Consider the following 24,712-nt stretch of genomic DNA (forward strand, 5'->3'; position numbering starts at 1 on the left):
AAACGTCCGTTTTTTCCTATTTTACCCCCAAAAAGCGTAAAAAATAAATTTTATAGACATATTTGGTATCGCCGCGTGCGTAAATGTCCGAATTATTAAAATAAAATGTTAATGATCCCGTACAGTGAACGGCGTGAACGAAAAAAAAAAAAAAAGTACAAAATTGCTACTTTTTTAATACATTTTATTAAAAAAATTATAAAAAATGTATTAAAAGTTTTTTATATGCAAATGTGGTATCAAAAAAAAGTACAGATCATGGCGCAAAAAATGAGCCCCCATACCGACGCTTATACAGAAAAATAAAAAAGTTAGAGGTCATCAAAATAAAGGGATTATAAACGTACTAATTTGGTTAAAAAGTTTGTGATTTTTTTTAAGCGCAACAATAATAGAAAAGTATGTAATCATGGGTATCATTTTAATCGTATTGACCCTCAGAATAAAGAACACACATCATTTTTACCATAAATTGTACGGCGTGAAAACGAAACCTTCCAAAATTAGCAAAATTGCGTTTTTCGTTTTAATTTCCCCGCAAAAATAGTGTTTTTTGGTTGCGCCATACATTTTATGATATAATGAGTTATGTCATTACAAAGGAGAACTGGTCGCACAAAAAACAAGCCCTCATACTAGTCTGTGGATGAAAATATAAAAGAGTTATGATTTTTAGAAGGCGAGGAGGAAAAAATTAAAACGTAAAAATTAAATTGTCTGAGTCCTTAAGGCCAAAATAGGCTGAGTCCTTAAGGGGTTAATGAAGCAGCTTGAGCATGTTTTTAGAAAAATTATTTTACTGGACAGCCCCTTTAAATAAACTTCCCTTTCTAAATTATGGTTAAAGTAGTCAGAATATTTTTAAAGTTATTCCAGAATAAAATACAAGGAAATTATGGATAAATAGATAGAAACTATGTTTTCCTTTTTAAAATAATATAAATATGATATAAATTATTTGCTCACCAGTAGTATTCTCTGTGACTTACCATATATACTCGAGTATAAGCCGACCCGAATATAAGCCGAGGCCCCTAATTTCACCCCAAAAACCCAGGAAAAGTTATTGACTCGACTATAAGCCTAGGGTGGGAAATACATCATTCCGCCATGTCATCATCCCCCGTCATCATCCAGACCCTCGTCATTAACACCCCCATCATCATCACCCTGTCATCATCCCCTTGTCATCATCCCCCCTTTCATCATCACCGCCAGTCAATTCCTTCATCAGCGGTGTTCAACCTGCGGACCTCCAGATGTTGCGAAACAACAACTCCCAGCATGCCCGGACAGCCATAAGATGTCTATGGGTGGAGTACCCCATATCATACCAGCGACAAGAGGAATATCTATTCATCCAGTTAGAAGCGTTAGAAACAGGGCTTTAGAAACTATCTACCTTTATGTTCAGGTTAGGGCGGGTGATCCTTTTCCTTTATTAGAAAGCACTTTCTATATATCATCTCAATAACAGTACTCTTGAAATAATACTACCTATCTTACCTGCTGTAGGTCTCTCAGGATTTAGCAGTTTCCTGGTGTCAAGAAAAAAAAATTCTTTATTTTGAAGTTAGTGCCAAAGACAACATCAACGTAGATCTGGCATTTGAAACACTGGCAAAAGAGGCACTAGTACACGTGAGTATTAACGTTCACTTTTCTTGTGCTATTTTCTAGAAATAAAGCAAACTAGGCTATAGTAGTGAGAGTCACACAGTAATGAATACGTATAGTCCCACCAAGCAGCACGAGCCTCTCATACAACAATAAGGAAATACCAACTGGCATCCGGTTCCATTCATAGAAATTCTGAAGGCCCAGAAAAAGTCCAATTCCGCCAAGTACATCCATCACATGGGAACATACGACATACGAAGAACATGGTGATCTCATGTTACCAGAGTTCATTCAATGACACTGCCATCAGAGTACCCTATTAATAGGGCCACAATATCTAGCACAGAACCTCCCAAACTATAACAGTTGACAGTGTAAGTCATACTAGACATCTCTTTCAGAAAAATATGAAAAATATTTCCCTAGCTTGTGGTTTATGGACATGATACCCAGTATATGTTGCTTTCTGATTTTTCTTCTGCCTAATATAACATTATATATTTTCTCTCATACAGAAAACGTATAAAATATAAAAGGCATCATAAAGGAGACACAAATTAAATAATTGCCCCCCACCACCACCACCTTAGTTTTCAGTGGGGGCTGTGCTGTAGTTCCCTACCTGTTGGCTGGGAGTGCTGTTGTGCATATGTTTTCATAGTTGTGTGGCTTTTTTATATATAATTTCAGTATACATGTTGTATGTAAATAATACCTAGCTTATGAAAGTATAAAAACTTTTTTTTTCATTGTTCTCTCCATTTATTTATGTGCCTATGTTTTTTTCACAGTACCACGAGTGTAGAGAATGTCACCTTACTGATTCCATCAAGTTAACTCAACTTAAAGAGTCTCATGAGAGTGTTTGCTGTTGACAGGACTGTACAGTCATGATACTGTACAACATTTTTCTCCCCGACTGTTTTTATGTTTTAAAAAAGTTTTATGGAATTTAAACATGTAAAACATGACTTTTTGGACAGATAATGAAAAACATCAAGTCTATATGTGAGCAAATAACTTGGTGCCTCTGTAATTGATGTAGACTCCTATGGAGAACTAGGGCATTTTTAATTTTTTTTGTATTCAGTATAAGTTATCTTTGGCAATTTCCTATTTGAGAGGTTACACACAATGTAGCAAATAAACCAGCATTCAAAATTTTGCATTGAAGAAGTGTATCATGTTTTAAAAGGTACCTGAATAAAAAAATAAAAAAATTGACATCTCCTGGGTGTTCAGACAACTACTGATCACTAAAACGAGTGGGAACAGAAGCATGCTATGTGTGCTTCTCTCCCTGCTGTGTTCCTGTGGTGACCCACGGTGATGGCAAGACCACGGGGTGTCGCGGTGTAGGTTGATGAATCAAGATGGTAGTAACCCCAGGGGCAAGGTGTTATTAACCCCAAATGTTCGTGACGCCAGAGTGCTTTTTGGGTACCGGAACCACCCAAACGGTATCTCCACTATTCCAATAGCTAAGCAGTGAAATGACAGTCCACAACCAGGTTATGGTTTAACGGAGGCTTTACTGAGGTCAGATAGGTGTTATTATCTTCACAGCTAGGCCAGAATCCCAGAGAGGTGGCCAGGAACAAAGAAGGACCTTGCAGCTTGCTGGGACCAATTATACTTGTAATAGACTGGAGATAATTGACTTTAGGCTTGACTGGACTGTAGGCAGTGACAGCAGACATAGACTTGACTTACTGGAAGTGACTGTAGATTTGAGGCCTTCCCGGTAGCTGGAAACTAGCACTGAGACATCTGGTCTCCACTGTTCCTCAGCAAGAGTGATGATAGAAGAGAGAGAATTGTAATGGCCATCCCTTTATATAAAGGGGGGGGGGGCTGAGCCAAAGCCCATTGGTCAAGCTGCGGGTCATGTATTAAACTGGTGCCCTCTGGGTAACATCATGTGATAACATAACAAAACATATTACATCTCACAGGTCCTTTAGACATTTACTGGAGTCCTCCAAATGTTCTTTATACTATCTAGACATTAATACACTGACTATAATCCTATGACAATAAATGACAATATAGTAACAACAGGGGAGACACTGCAGGAGAGCCCCCAGGTCACTGAGGGGCTCAACCTGACAGGGCCTAAGTGTAGTGCCGGACCATGTCCTGTACTGAGACATTACATTCCCTTATCACGAACAACTGAGTTTTAGGGCCCTATTACAGGGAGAAACAGGCCGATATTCCCTTGTGTAATACAGCTAGTGATCAGCTGCCAAACAAAGCTTGTAGTTTTGACCCAAAATATTGCCTGTCATCCGCACATCTCCCTGTGTAATAGAGGATGTGTAATAGGGAAGTGTGGCCTATTGCTGCAGCAAAGAGTTGCATGAACAATCCAGCGATTGTTCATTCAGACCTCCCCACCTCACACTCAAGCTGTGTAAAGGCTTTGTAAATAGTATAGATCTACAAGATCGATGTCTGTTTACTATGAAGCATCAGGACATCTCATATGAGACTGTATTTGTCTCCACTGTTTTATGTACTTATAGTGTATGGCATGTTTTATAACAATTTCTAATGACTACTCAAAATGTGGACTTTTCTTTTTCTGTGTTCGCAACAGCCCAAAGGCCTATGATGCAATGAAGAAAAGTCAGAATCAGGACAGTATTAGCAGAGAAAGTTATGAACACTCTTGACTTGTATAAGGCTAAGTTTCTACTTGTTTTTTTTGTCCTGCAATTTCCTGCATCTGGCGTTTTTTCTGTCGTTTTTGTGTAATGTTTTTATTTGTGGGGAAATTGCATTTTTGGCCCCTTTGGCATTTTTTTTTTTTTGGTACCCAAAATTTGTACCCAAAAAAAAAAAGGACGCAGTAGTGATGGAAAAAAATGTATTTAACGAAATTTATATTTTTTATAACAAAAATGTTATTAATTTTTAATAGTGTGTGTTTCACTTTTGTGTGTGTTTCACTTTTTTTTCTCTCTTTTTTGAAATTTTTTAGGTAGTACTACTACTCCCAGCATGAAACCGTACCTGTAATAATAGACATATCGCCCGATGCGATCGCCCACAATATAGCAGAGATGCGGAGCGGCTCTATACAGCGCTCGCATCTCTGCTCTGTACTCCGGCCAGTGATGTGAATAGAACATCACTCATTCATATTTTCTGCCCCGAGTGGGGATTGGGCGGATGGTGGCAGCCAATCAAAGCTCTGAGAGAAATATGAATGAATGATGTTCTATTCATATTACTGGCCGGAGTACAGAGCAGAGATGTGAGCGCTGTATAGAGACGCTCCACATCTCTGCAATAGAAAGGACAATCACAGCAGATGTCAGGAGTGACATCCGCTGTGATCTGTCCTTAACTGCAGGTACTACTACTCCCATCATGGAGCACGCTCTGCTCCATGTTGGGAGCTGTAGTACCTGCAGTTAAGGAAGATCACAGCGGATGTCACTCTTGCCACCGGCTTTGATCCTCCTGTATAATGTATAGATGCGGCCGGCCGCTCTTCTATGGTCCCCTGCACTAGCATATATATATATACACCTATTAATATTTCCCACAGAGAGTTGTGATTGGCTGGAACCATCTGGCCAATCACAGCTCTCTGTGGGAAATATGAATAGGTGTATATATACAGCAGTGCAGGGGACCATAGAAGAGCGGCCGGCCGCATCTATAAATTAAACAGAAGGATCGCAACGGACCTGGGGGGATTTGTCAATTAGTACAGGTACTACTACTCCCATCATGGAACAGTGTGTGTTCCATGCTGGGAGTAGTAGTACCACCTAAAAAATTAAGAATAAAAAGTGAAAAACACCCCCACACACTACATTTTGATTATTGTCGGCTATATTTTTAGTGCCCTGCCTGCACACATAAATTGATCCCTGTTTAAAAATTTATAAAAAATTTGTTATAAAGATAAATTTCGTTAAATACTATTTCTTCCATCACTACTGTATCTTTTTAATAATTGTTTTAATGGTACCCTACAAAATGTTATTAAAAAAGGTATCTCCATCCCTTTTTTGGATTGTTAAAGTCCAAAAGAGAATAAAAACCACCTGAAAAAATGCCAAACCCATATGGCGTTTTTCTTGGCGTTTTTTTTACTCCCATAGACCTCTATGGGAGAAAAACACCACAAATTCAGACAAAAAAATGGCAGTGGCTCAACATGCTGCAATTTTGCAAAACCGCCAAGGAGCTGAAAAACACCAAAGAAGAGTGAAAAAATGGCAAAAGGATTAAAAAAACACCAAACTGAAAAACGCCAAGTGGAAAAAGAATTTTTGGATTTCTCATTGATTTACAGCTAACATCTGGCCGCAGCATTTTTTGGCCGAAAAAACGCCATGCGGCAGAATAGAAGTAAAAACTTAGCCTAAAGCATAAGGTAAAGATTTGGGGAATGCAGTGGAGGATCAGCAAGCTTGGGAGAGAAATGCCTTAATCTCTAAAGGCCATTGGGACAAAAAACCTCTAATATATATCTAGTAGCTATTTGTGGTTCTATATGAAGGCAAAGGCACACTTATGCACTTGGGTACCAAATTGCCAAAGGAGCTTATTGGCCCCAACTATGGGATAATACTGGCCTATTAACTATTGGCAATATATGAAAGTGATTTCATTTTTTCAACAAGGAACTCGTTTTGCCGCCACATAAAATCGTACCATACCACATGATATTCGAATGATTTGGAAGGGACACTAAATGATTTTGATGCTTTTGTTACATATTTAAACGAGGCCAACAATGTAAATATGAGGTGTACCTCCAACTTTGGAGGTGATTCCTTAGAGTTCCTTGATGTAAAATTAGACATTATTGGGAGTAATATAATTACATCCGGATTCAGAAAAACGATTAAAAAAAATTGCACTTTTCCACTATGATTCATCACACCCAATACACATTAAAAATAGTATCCCATACAGCCAGTTTATCCGCCTCAAACGGATTAAAGGAGTACTCCGCCCCTAGACATCTTATCCCCTATCCAAAGGATAGGGGATAAGATGTCAGATCGCCGCGGTCCCGCTGCTGGGGACCCCTGGGATCCCCGCTGCGGCACCGCGCTATCATTACAACACAGAGCGAGTTCGTAGTGCGTAATGACGGGCGATACAGGGGCCGGAGCAGCATGACGTCATGGCTCCGCCCCTCATGACATCACGGCCCGTCCCCTTAATGCAAGTCTATGGGAGGGGGCGTGACGACCGCCACGCCCCCTCCCATAGACTTGTATTGAAAGGGGCGGGCCGTGACATCACAAGGGGCGGAGCTGCGACATAACGATGCTCCGGCCCCTGTACTGCCCATCATTACGTGCAGAGCGAACTCGCTCTGTGCTGTAATGATAGCGCGGTGCCGCAGCGGGGATACCAGGGGTCCCCAGCAGCGGGACCCCGGCGATCTGACATCTTATCCCCTATCCTTTGGATAGGGGATAAGATGTCTAGGGGGGGAGTACCCCTTTAATAATGACATAAATAGTTTCCAACACCAAGCAGCAGAACTAACACAACGGTTGTTAGAACGTGGATACCCGTGGGAAGTATAGAAAAAGCGAGACAGAAGGTAGAAGGGATACCTAGAACCGAGTTGCTGAAGAAAAAAATCAAAAAAGAATAACCAGTCCAACAGATTATTTTTTTCGTTCCAAAATAGCGCTATGAATAACTAAATAAAACAAGCTATTTTTAATAACTGGTTCATGATAGAGAGAGATGAGGATGTAAAAGAATTTGCTATGAAAAAACCGATAATAACATACAAATGCAATAAAACTCTACAAAATGACATAAAGAAAAAACAAACCCCCGGTGAGACGTCCACTAATTGGCTGGAAAAAAACGCACCAGCAGGCATGTTTGCATGTGGTACATGTTCATTTTGTAAATTTAACTTGAAGAACAGTTTAATTCAACTAGGAGAACACACAGTTAAAATTAAACAATTTCCGTATATACTCGAGTATAAGCCAACCCGAGTATAAGCCGAGACCCCTAATTTCAACCCAAAATCCCAGGAAAAGTTATTGACTCGAGTATAAGCCTAGGGTGGGAAATACCTCATCCCCCCCTGTCATCATCCAGACCCGTCATTAACATCCTCATCATCCCCTTGTCATCATCCCACACATCCCCCCTTCATCATCCCCTTGTCATCATCCCACACATCCCTTTATCATCCCACACATCCCCCCTTCATCATCCCCTTGTCATCATCCCACACATCCCCCCTTCATCATCCCCTTGTCATCATCCCACACATCCCCTTATCCCACACATCCCCCCTTCATCATCCCCTTGTCATCATCCCACACATCCCCTTATCCCACACATCCCCCCTTCATCATCCCCTTGTCATCATCCCACACATCCCCCCTTCATCATCCCCTTGTCATCATCCCACACATCCCCTTATCATCCCACACATCCCCCCTTCATCATCCCCTTGTCATCATCCCACACATCCCCCCTTCATCATCCCCTTGTCATCATCCCACACATCCCCTTATCCCACACATCCCCCCTTCATCATCCCCTTGTCATCATCCCACACATCCCCTTATCCCACACATCCCCCCTTCATCATCCCCTTGTCATCATCCCACACATCCCCCCTTCATCATCCCCTTGTCATCATCCCACACATCCCCTTATCATCCCACACATCCCCCCTTCATCATCCCCTTGTAATCATCCCACACACCCCCCCTTCATCATCCCCACCCCCCTTCATCATCCCCACACCCCCCCCCCCTTCATCATCCTCTTCTCATCATTCGCCCTCAGTGGTCTTCAACCTGCGGACCTCCAGAGGTTTCAAAACTACAACTCCCAGCAAGCCCGGGCAGCCATCGGCTGTCCGGGCTTGCTGGGAGTTGTAGTTTTGAAACCTCCGGAGGTCCGCAGGTTGAAGACCACTGCGGCCTTCAACATGCGGACCTCCAGAGGTTTCAAAACTACAACTCCCAGCAAGCCCGGGCAGCCATCGGCTGTCCGGGCTTGCTGGGAGTTGTAGTTTTGAAACCTCCGGAGGTCCGCAGGTTGAAGACCACTGCGGCCTTCAACATCATCCAGCCCCCTCTCACCCCCTTTAGTTCTGAGTACTCACCTCCGCTCGGCGCTGGTCCGGTCCTGCAGGGCTGTCCGGTGAGGAGGTGGTCCGGTGAGGAGGTGGTCCGGGCTGCTATCTTCACCGGGGGCGCCTCTTCTCCGCGCTTCCGGCCCGGAATAGAGCCGTTGCCTTGACAACGACGTATCTGCGTCGTTGTCAAGGCAACGTGACTATTCTGAGGCCGGGCCCGAAGCGCTTAGAAGAGGCCTCCCCGGTGAAGATAGCAGCCCGGACCACCTCCTCACCGGACCACCTCCTTACCGGACAGCCCTGCAGGACCGGACCAGCGCCGAGCGGAGGTGAGTACTCAGAACTAAAGGGGGTGAGAGGGGGCTGGATGATGTTGAAGGCCGCAGTGGTCTTCAACCTGCGGACCTCCGGAGGTTTCAAAACTACAACTCCCAGCAAGCCCGGACAGCCGATGGCTGCCCGGGCTTGCTGGGAGTTGTAGTTTTGAAACCTCTGGAGGTCCGCAGGTTGAAGACCACTGCGGGTGGGGGAGTTCACTCGAGTATAAGCCGAGGGGGGTGTTTTCAGCACGAAAAATCGTGCTGAAAAACTCGGCCTATACTCGAGTATATACGGTACATGCCGTTCTACACATGTGATTTATGCCTTAATATGGGGGTGCAGTTTTTTGTATGTCAGCAAGACAATAAGACCATTATTCCACAGGGTGAGAGAGCACCTCCGTTCCTTAAAAACGGGTACAGGAGCCCCACGATTTGTAAAACACATGATAGAGATTCATGGGGGCCATCCAATACTTTAACATTTACAGCCCTTGAAAGGGTAGAGAAAACAAGAAGGTTCGGAGATAAGGACAACCAACTCCTGCAGAAGGAGGCTTATTGGATTGCACACCTAAACGCAACAGGCCCGCTAGGTCTTAATGACCGGAACGAGATGGGTGCGTTTTTTAACTGATTGTCTAATTGTTCTGTGCGATCCAATAAAACTCATTCGGCGAGTCAAGTCTCTTACAGGAGGTAGAGATTTGTTGTGCAAAAAAGAACTTACCCTGTAAGATGTTGTTGTTTCAACAGCTTTTCAATACCTTGTTTATTCAAAGGAATGCATGTTTATCTGTTACCCGGGATACCCTTCCGATGGGGTCCTTTCTAAAGCACACCTTACTACCTGTTATGTCAGTAAGGGGCCTTATGAAGCCCTTGTAGCGCGAGATGGGTCTGTAGCCCTGAAACACCTCCCTTATGTCACCTCCCTGCTCCTTGTCTATGTGTGACATGAAATAAAGAGCAATAAAATGGAGGAAAAAAGCGGAGGTAGCGCCGGGTGCGGTGTAGGTCTTTATCTGGTATAGGTAGGTACCCAGGTGGGGGTAGCGTATTCCTTGCCAATGATGGTAGCTTGGTATGCAGGCCAGCAGCGTGAGGACGGAGCCCAGAGGAGAGTCCGTAGAGTAATGTAGAAGTATTGGAGAGAAAAAGCTGCATTGGCGCTCCCAAGGAAGTAACCCAAGTCGTGGGTATTGATGCAAAATAATTTATTCTTACAGCATAAGAAATCAAAGAAAATAATAAATATAAAGCAAGACGCATCTCGGGAGTCACAGCTCCCTTTTTCAATTGCAGGTGGTTGCCATACAGCAACCACCTGCAATTGAAAAAGGGAGCTGTGACTCCCGAAACGCGTCTTGCTTTATATTTATTATTTTCTTTGATTTCTTATGCTGTAAGAATAAATGATTTTGCATCAATACCCACGACTTGGGTTACTTCCTTGGGAGCGCCAACGCAGCTTTTTCTCTCCAATACTTCTACATGAAATAAAGAGCACCGAAGAAGCAACAAACGTGGTGAGCTCGCTTGAGTCACTTTCTTTCTCTGGATTTGTAGATGTACTTCAAGCTCTCACGCAAGTTTAGCACCACCACCACCTATACGTATACTGGAATATAGTGTCATACTATAAGGAAGTCCACAGGTGTGTGAAACAGCAGTGCAAGACCTTCTATTTCTTCTTTGCTATTGATTATAGGCAGGCCCCTGTCTTGTCTACCCAACAATAGTCAATATGTAGTTAGTATGAATGGACCACACACCAGAGAGACATTAAAGGGAATAAACAGGTGTTGGTTTGTAGTCCAGAATCACATCACCCTTAACCCCAGAATTTTTTATCTTTACTCTTGTCAATTGTAATTTCACTATACCCATTGTGGCCTACAGCAACATTCCTATTGTGAATTACACATACACCGTTCCCATTGTAGACTAGTACATTTTACTTGCCACCACTGACTGAAGATGCATCCTGTGCCATTGTAGACTAATCGTGCCATACTTTGAGCACAACAAGAATGGAGATAACGCACTCACCGCAGGTAATGATGCAACAAAGTTCAGGCTTTATTTGTGTCAGCAGCAAACAGCTTCATTACACGGGACAGACACAGGGAGCTGTAGGTGATACAGGTGAGGCAGGGGCGTAACACAGGGACGGCAACAAGTTTCGTGCTCAACAGCGCTTCCTCTGGCCAGAGGAAGCGCCGTTGAGCGCGAAACTTGTTGCTCCCATCTTTTGTTTCCAGATGTCACAGCTTTATCAGGTTCTTCTTTACCCTCTTGAAAGATATGGGATCTGAATTGGCACCTAGAGAGCTACAGGGCATAGCATGTCAGATAATTAGTTATAGGGCTGAAAAGTTGTGTTTGCATTTGTTAGGTTATTCTCTGTTTCCAAATAAAGGTCAGGTCAAACCTTTTCACAAAACATTACATTGTGTCTTTATGGATTGTATTTGTATTTAGTTATTAAAATTAAGACCCAGGTAAATTGGTAAAAAAAAAAGTTGTTTTATTTTTTGTCCATGCTATCTTATTTATGCAGTTCCAGCATATTCCAGCACTTTATAATACTGAGGGTACATGTACAGACAAAATTAGACACTATAGAGCAATAAACTCATCCACAAGAGACTTACGAGACTTACAGATCTATGAGCGTGCAGGGGAGTGATTCTCATCCGGGGGGACCCCAACACAATGTAAAAATAAAAAAAAAATGAAAATTTGACGGGCACCAAATTTTCATTAAATTTTTTATTTTTTTTACATTTCCCACCCCGGCCTGCATGCCTGTGACTCAAGGTGCCGCACGGGGGAAGGGAAGCTTGTGCGTGCGTACGTCGCAGGCTGAAAATGGTGCCCTGCCTGAGAGGGGAAGAACTCCCGTGGAAGCTGCGCCGGATTCCCGTACTGGTTTGCTTAAGGTACGGTACCCTTTCCATCCCTCTGTTACCCCTTCTCAACCCTGTCAACCCCCTCCCATCACCCATGTTCCATGACCACCCTCCCTGCCCCCTTCACCCATATCCACCCCCGTCACCCATATCCACCCCCGTCACCCATGTACACCCCCCCGTCACCCATGTACACCCTTCTTTCCACCTTGTTCACCCCACTGTCCATTCCTGTCACCCATGTTCACCCCCCTGTCCACCCCCCAGTTTACCTCCTGTTACCAATGTTCACCCCCTCTGTCCAACCCCCAGTCTACCCCGTTACCAATGTTCACCCCTCCCTGTCCACCCCCCAGTCTACCCCCCAAGTCTACCCCCTGTCACCCATGTCTACCCCCCTATTCACCCCTCTGTCCCTTTGTCACCCCAGTCCACCCCTCTCTGTCACTCCTGTCCACCCCTCTTTTACCCCCTTGTCACCCTTGTCCACCCCTCTGACCCCCTGTCTCCCATGTCCACCCTCCTGTCATCCATGTCCACCTTGGCCATCTCTCTGTCACCCATGGCCATGTCACCAATGTTCACCCCCCCTGTCCACCCCTCTGACCACCCCCCAGTCTATATCTCTGTCACCCATGTCCACTCCCTATTCACCCCTCTGTCCCTTTGTCACCCCTGTCCACCGCTCTCTGTCACTCCTGTCCACCCTTCTGACCCCCTGTCACCCCTGTTCACCCCCTCTGTCTCCCATGTCCACCCCCCTGTGATCTATGTCCACCTTGGCCATCCCTCTGTCACCCCTGTCCATCCCCTGTCACCCATGTTCACCCCCCCCCCGTGCACCACTCTGACCCCCCCAGTCTACACCTCTGTCACCCATGTCCGCCCCCTATTCAACCCTCTGAGCCTTTGTCACCCCTGTCCACCCCTCTGACCCCCTGTCACCCCTGTTCACCCCCCTCCCCATTCCCCATGTCCACCCCCTGTCATCCATGTCTACCTTGGCCACCCCTCTGTCACCCCTGTCTATCCCCCTGTCCCCCATGTTCACCCCCCTTTCCACCCCTCAGTATACATCTCTGTCACCCATGTCCACCCCCCTATTCACCCCTCTGTCACCCCAGTCCACCCCTCTCTGTCACTCCTGTCCACCCCTCTTTTACCCCCTTGTCACCCTTGTCCACCCCTCTGATCCCGTCTCCCATGTTCACCCTCCTGTCATCCATGTTCACCTTGGCCTCCTCCCTATCCACCGGTCTGCCACCCCTGTCCACCCCCCTGTCAACCATGTTCACCCCCCATTGACCACATCCTTGTCACCCATGTCCACCCCCTATTCACCCCTCTGTCCCTTTGTCTCCCCTGTCCACCCCTCTGTTACCACCATGTCACTCCTGCCCACCCCTCTGTCACCCCCTATGCCCCCTCTCACCCATGTACACTCTTCTACACCCATCTGTCACCCTTGTACACCCAATACACGGGTGCACGTTGCTGTGGCAAATACAAAGTATACAAAAAAGAAGGTTGCAGCAGGGGCGTGGCTTGGCGGTTGAGATGAGCGGTCGCACGCTGTGAGTGCTCCCGCTTAGAACCTGCATTTAACTTATCCTGAGGTGAATCCTGGAGTCCCTGACCCCACAGACTCGGCTGAGGACCCGCATTATGGCCTCTAAACAAGACCCGACTAGAAACAAGGATCGACCGGCCGTGGAAAAGCTCCGGGACTATGCCCGCGCTGTCAGGCAAGATGGCGCCGCTCAGGCCGGGGCGCGTGTTCCACCAGCGGCTGAGGAGGAAGGAGAGGCTCCACATCGTGAAGAGGGAGCAGATTCTACTGACCTTACCCTTCGAGAGGTGAGCGATACCCTCCTGATGGCGATCCAGACATGCCGCACTTCTCTCACCGGAAAGCTTGAAGAGGTCAGGGTGGACGTGGGCCTCCTACGGCAGGACTTTCAGACCCTGAGGGAGCGGGTGACGGAGACTGAGACGCGCATCTCCACCCTGGAAGACACGGTACAGCCTCTACCCTCTTCACTCCGCGAGGTCCGGGAGCAGCTGGATTTGGCCCGTCAGAAGAATGACGACCTCGAGAACCGGCTGCGCCGGAATAACATTAGAGTGATCGGTCTTCCTGAGCGGGCGGAGGGTCAGAACCCGGGGGCCTATGTGGAGTCCTGGATCAAAGAGCTTTTTCCGGATGCCCCATTCTCAGCTGCTTACGCCGTGGAGAGAGCACACCGAGTACCATCTAAGCCTCCGATCCCTGGTGCACCTCCTCGTCCTCTATTGGCGAGGTTTCTCAACTGCAATGATCGGGACTTGATCCTCCGCTCTGCCCGGCGGCTGCCGGAGATCATAGTGCAGAACGCAAAGGTGTCCATTTTCCCGGACTTCTCCTCTGATCTTCAACGCAAGAGGGCCTCGTTTACTTCTATCAAGGCGCGGCTGAGAGAGAGAGGGGTACCATATTCCATGGCATACCCTGCCCGGTTGAGGATCGTGGATGGTGACCGGGCGATTTTCTTTACTTCCCCGCAGGATGCGGATGACTGGCTACGGCGCCAACGTTGAACCGGATCCTGTAGGTGACCCCGGATTACGTGGAGAGATGGAGATGCCGGTACTGGACCCCCTGCCATGACCTTTACCCTCCCTCTCCTTACCTCTACCCCCCTGTATGGCCCCGGTCTCCTGGACCCCTCTGCGGAGCTCAAGGTACTGTGCTTCCTCTTCCCTCCTCCCCGGGAGCCTGGTCTCCCCAGATCCTCCACTCTTCCCATGCACCTAATGCCCCCCTGATGATCCCAGGCCTTACCTCTCCCTTCCCTCGCCCTCATCCTGTTGCTTACTTTGGACTGCTGTGTGCCCTGACTCAGGACTGTTCCTCCGGGACTGCATGAGGGCCCTACCCTAACCCTCTGAAGGGATTTACTCTGTCCCTCTTCAGTCTACCTTCCACGTCACCCTGTCCCTTTTTCCTGGGTCGGTCCATTTTTTTACATTTTTTCCCCCCCCCCCCTTTTTTTTTTTTATTTTTATTTTTATTTTTGAGTCACGGACTTGGAGGACGTCGGCCACTGGACTACTAGTACGCGATCTTTATATGGTCTCCTTCCCCCCTCCCTGATGTGCCATTTTTCCCCCCCCTTCCCATTCTCCCTTCCTAACCAACAAACCCCCCCCCCCCCCATTCTAGTGCCTTAGGCCTTTTGTTCCTCGACTACCTGGACTGTCCCTTGCTGTGTGACTCCTGTTTGCTGGGGTTATTATTTATTTTATATTTTTTTTTTCTTTTTTTTTTTTTCCCTTTTTCTTCCCCTATTTTTTTTTATTATTTTTTTTTCCATTTGTGGGGGGGTCGGGGTGGCGGGTGGACAATCTCCTGAGGAGGGGATGGGATTTACTGTTGATCATATGAGTTTCTCATGTTCTATTTCCTCTCTCTCTCTCCTGCTTCCCCTATCCTTCTCTCCTTAGTGGGACCCTCCCTCCACCCCCTGATCTTCCCCCTCCCGTCCACCCTCTCTCTCCTTCCTCTCTCCTTCCTCTCTCCTTCCTCTTCTCTCCCTCCTTTTTCCCCTTCCCCCCCCCCCTCGTTTTTTTTTTTTCTCTTCTCTTCTCCTTCTTCCTGTATTCTCCTCCACTTCTTCTCTCGGGTCCCAGTTGGACTAATACTCTCCTACTGATTGATGTACATACTCAGGGTTCTCCACTGTTAGTATGTAAGAGCAGGTTCTCCCCACTAGATGGAGCTGTTGCTCCACTGATGCTTATGCAACACTGGTATAAATATGTTTACTGTTTGATTTATTTACTGTTCCCCTACTTAGTTTGGGGTTTCATTTTGCCTCCAAGATACCTACCCGTGAGGTCACCTATTAGTAGGGTTTTGGGTCTAACCACTTCAGTACCACGGTCTATATATGGTCCCGCGCATCCCTGTCAGTATTTCTCACCCCGGCTGGGGCATGTATGTCTTCTCTGTCTTTACCTCTCCCCCTGCTGTTTTATGTGTTGTATCTTCTTATGGCTGATATTAAGATAATGTCATGGAATGTTAGAGGAGCACGCACCCCGCGCAAGCGCACTATGATATTCTCCCATATTAGGAAGTATCAGCCTCATATTGTGGCACTGCAGGAGACACATCTTACTCCAGATAGAGCTGGGCAACTTTCTAAACCCTGGGTCCAATGGTCCTTGCACTCCTATCACACGTCCTTCTCAAGGGGGGTTTCCCTACTGGTTAGTCGGAGAGTGAGGTGGGACCCGGTTACAGTACGTAAGGATTCACAGGGTCGTTTTATCTTCGTATACGCATTCTTGAATAATGTGCCTTTTGTCTTCTTATTCATATACAACCCTCCCCCCGCCTCTATGGATATACTCCATAAGGCGGTTACATTCGCAGCTAGTTATCCCTCTGCCCGTGTCCTCTGTATGGGGGACTTCAACATGGTACCGAATTCGTCCCTAGATCGTCATAGCCCCAGGGGGATCCCGGCGGGAGTCGGGGGTGGCCCTTTATCGCTGTTTTTGGAGGAGGTTGGATGGGTGGACATTTTTAGGGCCAGGTACCCTCAGGCTAGGCAATACTCTTGTCACACTCTGGGCAGAAATGCGCTGTCCAGGATTGACCTTGCATGTGGCAACTCGCTCCTTCTTCCCCAAGTTTCAGCGGTTTCCTATGAACCGCGGGCTATATCAGACCATTCCCCCCTAATGCTTGATGTCTCCATGATAGATCCTGGTTCACCACGGAGGTGGAAAATCCACCCTTTCTGGCTGGAACAGATAGGCCCCTGCGACCGTATTCCAGACCAGCTTCGAGTCTTTCTTGAGGCTAATTCCCCTGGGAGTTCCCCCACCCTGGTATGGGAGACACTGAAAGCGTATTTGAGGGGGTGTTTGCGCTCCACTATCTCCTTTCTCAAAAAGTCAGCGTCTAGGCGGGAGGAGGAGCTGGCTGGACGATGTGCGGAGTTGGAGGCCCGATACGTTGCGGACTCATCCGAGGCTAATAAGGTTGAATGGCTGTGTGCGGGGCGGCAATATATGCTGCACCTCTCAGAGAAGGCCAATAGAAAGCTGTTTTTCACAAAACAATTCTACTTTGAACATGGCAATCAATCTAGTAAGCTGTTAGCACATATAGTCAGGCAGAACTCTTCTGCCCCTGCGATTCTTAAGATAGTGGCCTCGGATGGGTCCGAGCTGTCGGGGGTTGCGGACATTGCGCGTTGCTTTGCCACATACTACTCTAATCTTTATTCTTCACAGGTGCAATATGGTGCTGAGGAGTTGGACACCTACCTGGACGGTATTGACTTTCCGATACTATCGGATAGTGATCGGATGATGTTGGAGGCCCCCCTCTCCTTACTGGAGATTCAGGATGCCATGGTGGACATGACTAAGGGTAAATCTCCGGGCCCTGATGGCCTTCCACTGGAGATTTACTTACGGTATTCCGACATGCTCCTTCCTTCCCTGCTTGCAATGTTTGAACGGGCATTTGAGGATGGTATTTTACCAGCCTCCATGTATGAGGCAACCATAGTTGTTCTCCTAAAACCTGATAAAAATCCTGTGGAGTGCGGTTCTTACAGACCCATTTCGCTGCTGAATCTGGATTACAAGGTGCTTACGAAAGTTTTAGCTAACCGATTGAACAAGGTAATCCTATCCATAATTCACCCAGATCAATCCGGCTTTATGCCTGGCAAATCCACATCCGATAACATCCGTAGGGTACAGGCGGCTGTCCAGGTGGGTAACGCTCTGGGGGGAGATTGGGCTTTGGCGTCGCTGGACGCCGCCAAGGCCTTTGATTCCGTGGAATGGGGTTATTTGCAGGCTACCCTTGTTAAATTTGGTTTTGGTCCTAATTTTAGAAAATGGGTGTCCCTCCTGTACAGATGCCCGCAGGCCCAGATCCTGGTGAATGGTGTGTGTTCCTCCCCATTTGCTCTCGGCCGGGGCACACGTCAGGGGTGTCCCTTGTCCCCGCTTCTGTTTGCGGTGGCAGTGGAGCCCCTCGCCCTCCGCATTCGGCAGGATCCTGGCTTCCGAGGTATGTCTACGGGGGGCCGGGAGGAGCGCATAGGCCTATATGCCGATGATATGGTATTATTCCTCTCTGACCCTACAGTGATGCTACCTTATGTCATGACACTCATGGACCGATTTGGGTATTTCTCTGGTCTACTCATCAACTGGACTAAGTCTGCAGTGATGCCGCTTCTGTCTAGGGATTGGCCCCCGGTAATGAATGGCCTCCCGGTGGTTTCCTCATTTAAGTATTTGGGGGTGCACATTCACAGAGATCCTTTGCTTGACCTGTCCGCCAATATACTCACTCTACTTCCTTATGTTAAAGCGAAGTTCCGGGTGTGGACCACGCTCCCATTGTCGGTCGCTGGCCGTATCAATCTTATTAAACTCATTGTCTTACCTAAGTGCCTTTATGCGCTGGAGCATGCCTCAGTGCCTGTACCTAGACACTTCTTTGATTCTCTTCACTCCCTTCTTTCACTATTTATTTGGGGCCCAAATAGACCTAAAATTCGGCTAACCACGTTACAACGCCCCAAGTTGGCGGCGGGAATGTCACTCCCTGATTTTTATTTATATTATTTGGCCGGTCAACTTCGGTATATCAGGCACTGGATCTCTGGGGATGTGGTGCCGGACTCCGAACAGTCCCTAGCTAGGTCTGTCTCGACAATGTCCCTTAGGATGCTGCTAGATAGTCCTGTTCTGGGTGGTAGAGCTTATCTCCAACTTCATAAGCTGGCTATAAAGGTGTGGCGGGCTGTTAAGGGGATATATGGATATACTGACATCGCTGAGGATACCCCTCTATGGCATAATCCTCAACTTCCTCAAGTGAGCGATGCTCTGGACCCAGTCTTCTGGCAGAACGCGGGGGTGCTCACCTTGGGGCATGTATATCGTGACAATGTGCTCTGTTCATTTGATCAGTTGCAATCCAGTCATGCTCTTCCCAGACACAGTTTTTTTAAATACCTCCAGCTCCGACACGCCCTGAATGCCCAGTTCCCCATTGGGAGCCCATTGATATCAGCGTTTCCCCTCATCGGGGTTTTGAAGTCACAGGGTCCCAGGGGGCTGGTGTCCATCCTGTACACGCACCTTATTCAGGCCAAGAACTCCCGCAATCCAGTATCGGCGGTCCGGCATTGGGAATCCCATATCCCTAATTTGACTAAGGATGTATGGGAGGACATTTTTTCCTCCCACATGTTAGTGTCCCCGGCGGCGAATAATAAATTGATCCAATTGAACATTATACACTATAGTTATATTACTCCTTTAAGGCTCAATAGAATGGGTCGTTCAGACTCCGATGCCTGTCATCGTTGTAGCGCTGCCAGGGCAGACTTTTGGCATTTGATTTGGGCTTGCCCATATATCGCAGCTTTCTGGCGTGCAGTGCTCACTTTTTTAGCTACTCTGGCTCAACCTTCCCTATCTCTTGATCCTTTGATCTGCCTTTTTGGTATCTTAGATGAAGAGATATGGACACATCACGTACGTACGTTTTTGCGGGAAACTCTGTTCTTGGCCAGGAAGGCTATTGCTCTTAAATGGATGGACCCCGGCTCTCCTACCCTGACTCAATGGAAGGCTTTGGTGAATGCTACATTGCCTTTCTCACACATAGTGTACAAAAATAGGAAGTGCCCGGGTAAATTTTATTCTGTGTGGGGTGGTTGGTGTTCCTCTCCCTTGACTCAATGCTCGTATTCTGTGACCCCCTCTGGGACAGTGTAAGATACATTGATATTATGCTTGCTATCTGTGGTCTCTACTAACCTTCGTTTCTCTTTCTGTGTACGTTTGTCGATTCTTTTTCTACCTCTTTGGATGCGTGGGTGCCTTTCGGGATTATTTATCATGGGTTATTTGATGGTACCACTAACTAGTGATAGTATTGGTGCTCCTCGCGGGATGGTATACGATTGCTAATTTTGGCGAATGTTCGCCTTCTTGTTCTATTTTGTTTTCAGTTTCCCTACCTCAGTTGGGTAGTGTTTTATGACTTTGACGTTTACCATGTGATGTAACCTGGAGTATCCTGTCGCTTACATTCTGTAAATTGATGTATGGTCTCATGACCCTTTTCTATGTACTGTGGATATGCTTCATGTTCACTTTAATGGGCCTGTGGTCTACAGTTATTTACTTTTCAATAAAACGAATTTAAAAAAAAAAAGAAGGTTGCAGCAGTACTCTTGGTCAAAAAATGGAGACAGGGAGGGGTGCATGGCTACAGAGGGTGCCACTCCCCCTAAATTGCACAGCAAAAAGAAAAATAGCCAGCACAACTACCAAATAAACGGGTGCACGATGCTGTGCTAATACAAAGTATGCAAAAAAGAAGGTTGCAGCAGCACTCTTGGTCAAAAAATGGAGGCTCTTACTGCACTTTTTAATAAAAACGTGTCCTCCATCCACCACGCGGAGGTGGCCTTCTTTTTTGTATACTTTGTATTTGCCACAGCAGCGTGCACCCGTGTATCAGGTAGTTGAGCTGGCTATTTTTCTTTTTTTTTTTTTTGCTCTGCAATTTAGGGGGAGTGGCACCCTCTGTAGCCATGTGTGGTGACCACGGGGTCTTGCAGTGAGTGGTGGGGTCGGATGGTATTAACCCCTGGGGCAAGATGTTGTTAATCCCTAGTGTTCATGACGCCAGGATGTGGTTGTTTGGTGTAGGGCACTGCGGACAACCAGCCCAAAAACGGCATGTGATGAATGAGAGTCCAAAGCAGGTTTTTGATGCAACTTGAACTTTTACTTGGAAAAGGCATAAAACTGTTTTTACAAACAGCCAACTTCCACAGAGGTGACCGGGACACAGGGAACCTCTCGGGCTTGCTTGGACTTGTAGTTATTACAATGATGATGCAGGCCACTGTACTACTGTTATCACTTTGTAGGGACAGTAGTGACTTGACTTGTACTCAAAGATTTGATGTTGCTGCAGGTTTATAGGCTTTGGCCTAGATATGATGGGACTTGACTTGTACAGGACTTGTGCTTGCTTTAAGGTCCAGGGGATAAGAGAGTGAGAATAGAGACTACAGCCCCTTATATATCACCCCTCTGTCAAACAGGTACACCCCTCTGTCACCCATGTACACCCCTCTTTCCCCATGTACACTCCTCTACACTCCTGTCACCCATGTACACCCCTCTGTCACCCATGTACACCCCTCTGTCACCCATGTACACTCCTCTACACTCCTGTCACCCATGTACACCCCCTCTGTCACCCATGTACACTTCTCTGTTACCCATATACACCCCTCTTCACCCCTCTGCCACCCATGTACACCCCTCTTCACCCCTCTGCCACCCATGTACACTCCTCTACACCCCTCTGTCACCCATATACACTCCTCTTCACCCATCTGCCACCCATATACACTCCTCTACACCCCTCTGTCACCCATGTACATTCCTCTACACTACTGTCACCAATGTACACCCTTCTGTCACCCATGTACACTCCTCTGTTACCCATATACACCCCTCTTCCACCCATGTACACCCCTCTTCACCCATGTACACTCCTCTATCACCCATATACACTCCTCTTCACCCATCTGCCACCCATATACACTCCTCTACACCCCTCTGTAACCCATGTACATTCCTCTACACTACTGTCACCAATGTACACCCTTCTGTCACCCATGTACACTCCTCTTTTACCTATATACACCCCTCTTCACCCCTTTGCCACCCATGTGCACTCCTCTACACTCCTCTGTCACCCATGTACACTCCTCTCCACCCCTCTGTCACCCATTTACACTCCTATACACTCCTGTCACCCATGTACACCCCTCTTCACCCCTCTGCCACCCATGTACACTCCTCCACACTCCTGTGTCACCCATATACACCCCTCTTCACCCATCTGCCACCCATGTACACTCCTCTACACCCCTCTGTCACCCATGTACACTCCTCTACACTACTGTCACCAATGTACACCCTTCTGTCACCCATGTACTCTCCTCTTTTACCCATATACACCCCTCTTCACCCCTCTGCCACCCATGTGCACTCCTCTACACTCCTCTGCCACCCATGTATACTCCTCTACACCTTTCTGTCACCCATCTACACCCCTCTGTCACCCATGTACACTCCTCTACACCCCTCTGTCACCCCTGTACACTCCTCTACACCCCTCTGTCACTCATGTACACTCCTCTTCACCCCTCTGTCACCCATGTACACTCCTCTACACCTCTCTGTCACCCATGTACACTCCTCTACACCCCTCTGTCACCCCTGTACACTCCTCTACACCCCTCTGTCACCCATGTACACTACTCTACACCCCTCTGTCACCCATGTACACTCCTCTACACCCCTCTGTCAGCCGTGTACATTCCTCTACACCCCTCTGTCACCCATGTACACTCCTGTACACCCCTCTGCCACCCATGTACACTCCTCAACACCTTTCTGTCACCCATGTACACCCATCTGTCACCCATGTACACTCATGGATACACCTATCACACATGTACACTTTTCTACACCCCTCTGTTACCCCTTTACACCTATACACTCCTCTGTCATCCATATAAACTCCTCTTCACCCCTCTGCCACCCATGTACACTCTTCTACACCCCTTGTCAACCATGTACACCCCTCTGTCACCCATGTACACTCCTGTCACCCATGTACACCCCTCTGTCACACGTGTACACTCTTCTACACCCCTTGTCAACCATGTACACCCCTCTGTCACCCATGTACACTCCTGTCACCCATGTACACCCCTCTGTCACACATGTACACTCCTCTGTTACCCATATACACTCCTCTTCACCGCTCTGCCACCCATGCATACTCCTCTACACCCCTCTATCACCCATGTACACCCCTCTGTCACCCATGTACACTCCTCTGTTCCCTTGTACACTCCTCTATACACCTGTGTGGTGGCGGATGAGAGGATACTGTCTTGTGGGAGTGTAGGGTGTTTAGGGTGTTGTTGTGCAGGATAGTTAAGGGCACTGTTAACCATTGTCACTTGTGATGTCAGGGTGAGGATTAAATGCTGTGTTTCTTGATAGGCCTATTGCCAACCTTCCCAAGAGCAATAGGTGATGCAGAAATAAAGGATTGTCCACAACCGCTGTTAACTGAAATTTTGCAGGAACTTTTACTGAGGAGTTTCTGTGCATGTAGTAACAGTAACAGTCCAGATAACAAAGTCTCTTTACATATGGCTTTAGTAGCGATTGACAGTCGGTTTGGATCAGGGAAGCCCAATTTGGCTTCTTGAGGATTATATAGCAGAGATCCGCTGGATTTAGGGGTGCGTTTAGGTCCAGTGATCTTGCGATGAGTAGCGGGGAATTGCTTAGTCTATCCGCTGGGTTAGAGGCCTAGGCTGCAAGGCTTTGGCCTAGTAAATTGTCTTGTAAGCTGCAGAGGTCCTACCTCTTCCAGAGTCAGCAACCCAAGAGAGAGGAGGAAGATCAAGATGGCGCAGGTCCCTTATATGGGCAGGGGCCGGCCGTTTTGGATTGGTCCGTAACGACTGTCACTCACCGTTACAGTGCATTGTGAATGAACACATCACAGGAACCTCCAAAGGTCCTGTTGCAAAACCATAGAGTTTCAACCTGACCACGTGACCCGCAGGTCATGCTACGCTCCGAACAGGTAGATATCTAAATATTTATATATATATCCTTATACTTATATTAATATTGAATAGAACGACTATATAGCTATAGACTAAATGTGAGATGACAAGGGGAGATCTACAACAGAGGGACCCCGACGTCCTAGGGACTCTGTCTTTGGGGACCTCTATACAGGTAAACTCTGTAAACCATGTACACCCCTCTGTCATCCATGTACACCCCCCTCTCACCCATGTACACTCCTCTACACTCCTGTCACCCATGTACAAACCTCTGTCACCCATGTACACTCCTCTGTTACCCATATACACTCCTCTTCACCCCTCTGCCACCCATGTACACTCCTCTGCACCCCTCTGTCAACCATGTACACCCCTCTGTGCCCATGTACACCCCTCTGTTACCCATATACACTCCTCTGCCACCCATGTACACTCCTCTGCACCCCTCTGTCACCCATGTACACCCCTCTGTTACCCATGGGCACTTCTCTACACCCCTCTGTCACCTATGTAGACTCCTATACACCCCGTTGTCACCCATGTACACTCCTCTACAACCCTCTGTCACCCATGTACACCCCACTGTCACCCATGTACACCCCACTGCCACCCATGTACACTCCTCTACACCCCTCTGTCACCCATGTACACTCCTCTACACCCCTTTGTCACCCATGTACACCCATCTATCACCCATGTACACTCCTCTACACCCCTCTGCTACCCATGTAGACTCCTCTCCAGCCCTCTGTCACCCATGTACACTCCTCTGTCACCGATGTACACTTCTCTATACACATTGTCACCCATGTACACTCCTCTACACCCCTTTGTCACCCATGTACACCCATCTATCACCCATGTACACTCCTCTACACCTCTCTGCTACACATGTACACTCCTCTCCAGCCCTCTGTCACCCATGTACACCCCACTGCCACCCATGTACACTCCTCTACACCCCTCTGTCACCCATGTACACTCCCCTACACCCCTTTGTCACCCATGTACACCCATCTATCACCCATGTACACTCCTCTACACCCC

At 47.2% G+C, this 24,712-nt stretch overlaps 1 protein-coding gene across 2 annotated transcripts in view; it reads left to right on the top strand.

The window, feature by feature from the left end:
• Positions 1–24,712, top strand: part of RAB7B (RAB7B, member RAS oncogene family) — a 78,535-nt gene that overhangs the window by 45,401 nt on the left and 8,422 nt on the right. The window contains exons 5-6 of one of the 2 annotated variants that reach the window (XM_056558021.1): positions 1,516–1,641; positions 11,863–11,984. In XM_056558021.1, coding sequence (XP_056413996.1) covers positions 1,516–1,641; positions 11,863–11,984 — 248 coding nt within the window. Of the gene's footprint in view, positions 1–1,515; positions 1,642–2,411; positions 2,805–11,862; positions 11,985–24,712 lie in introns of those variants that run through there. The other variant, XM_056558022.1, reaches the window with a different exon arrangement.

Source organism: Hyla sarda, chromosome 2, assembly GCF_029499605.1.
Source record: "Hyla sarda isolate aHylSar1 chromosome 2, aHylSar1.hap1, whole genome shotgun sequence".
Classification (NCBI taxonomy): Eukaryota; Metazoa; Chordata; class Amphibia; order Anura; family Hylidae; genus Hyla; species Hyla sarda.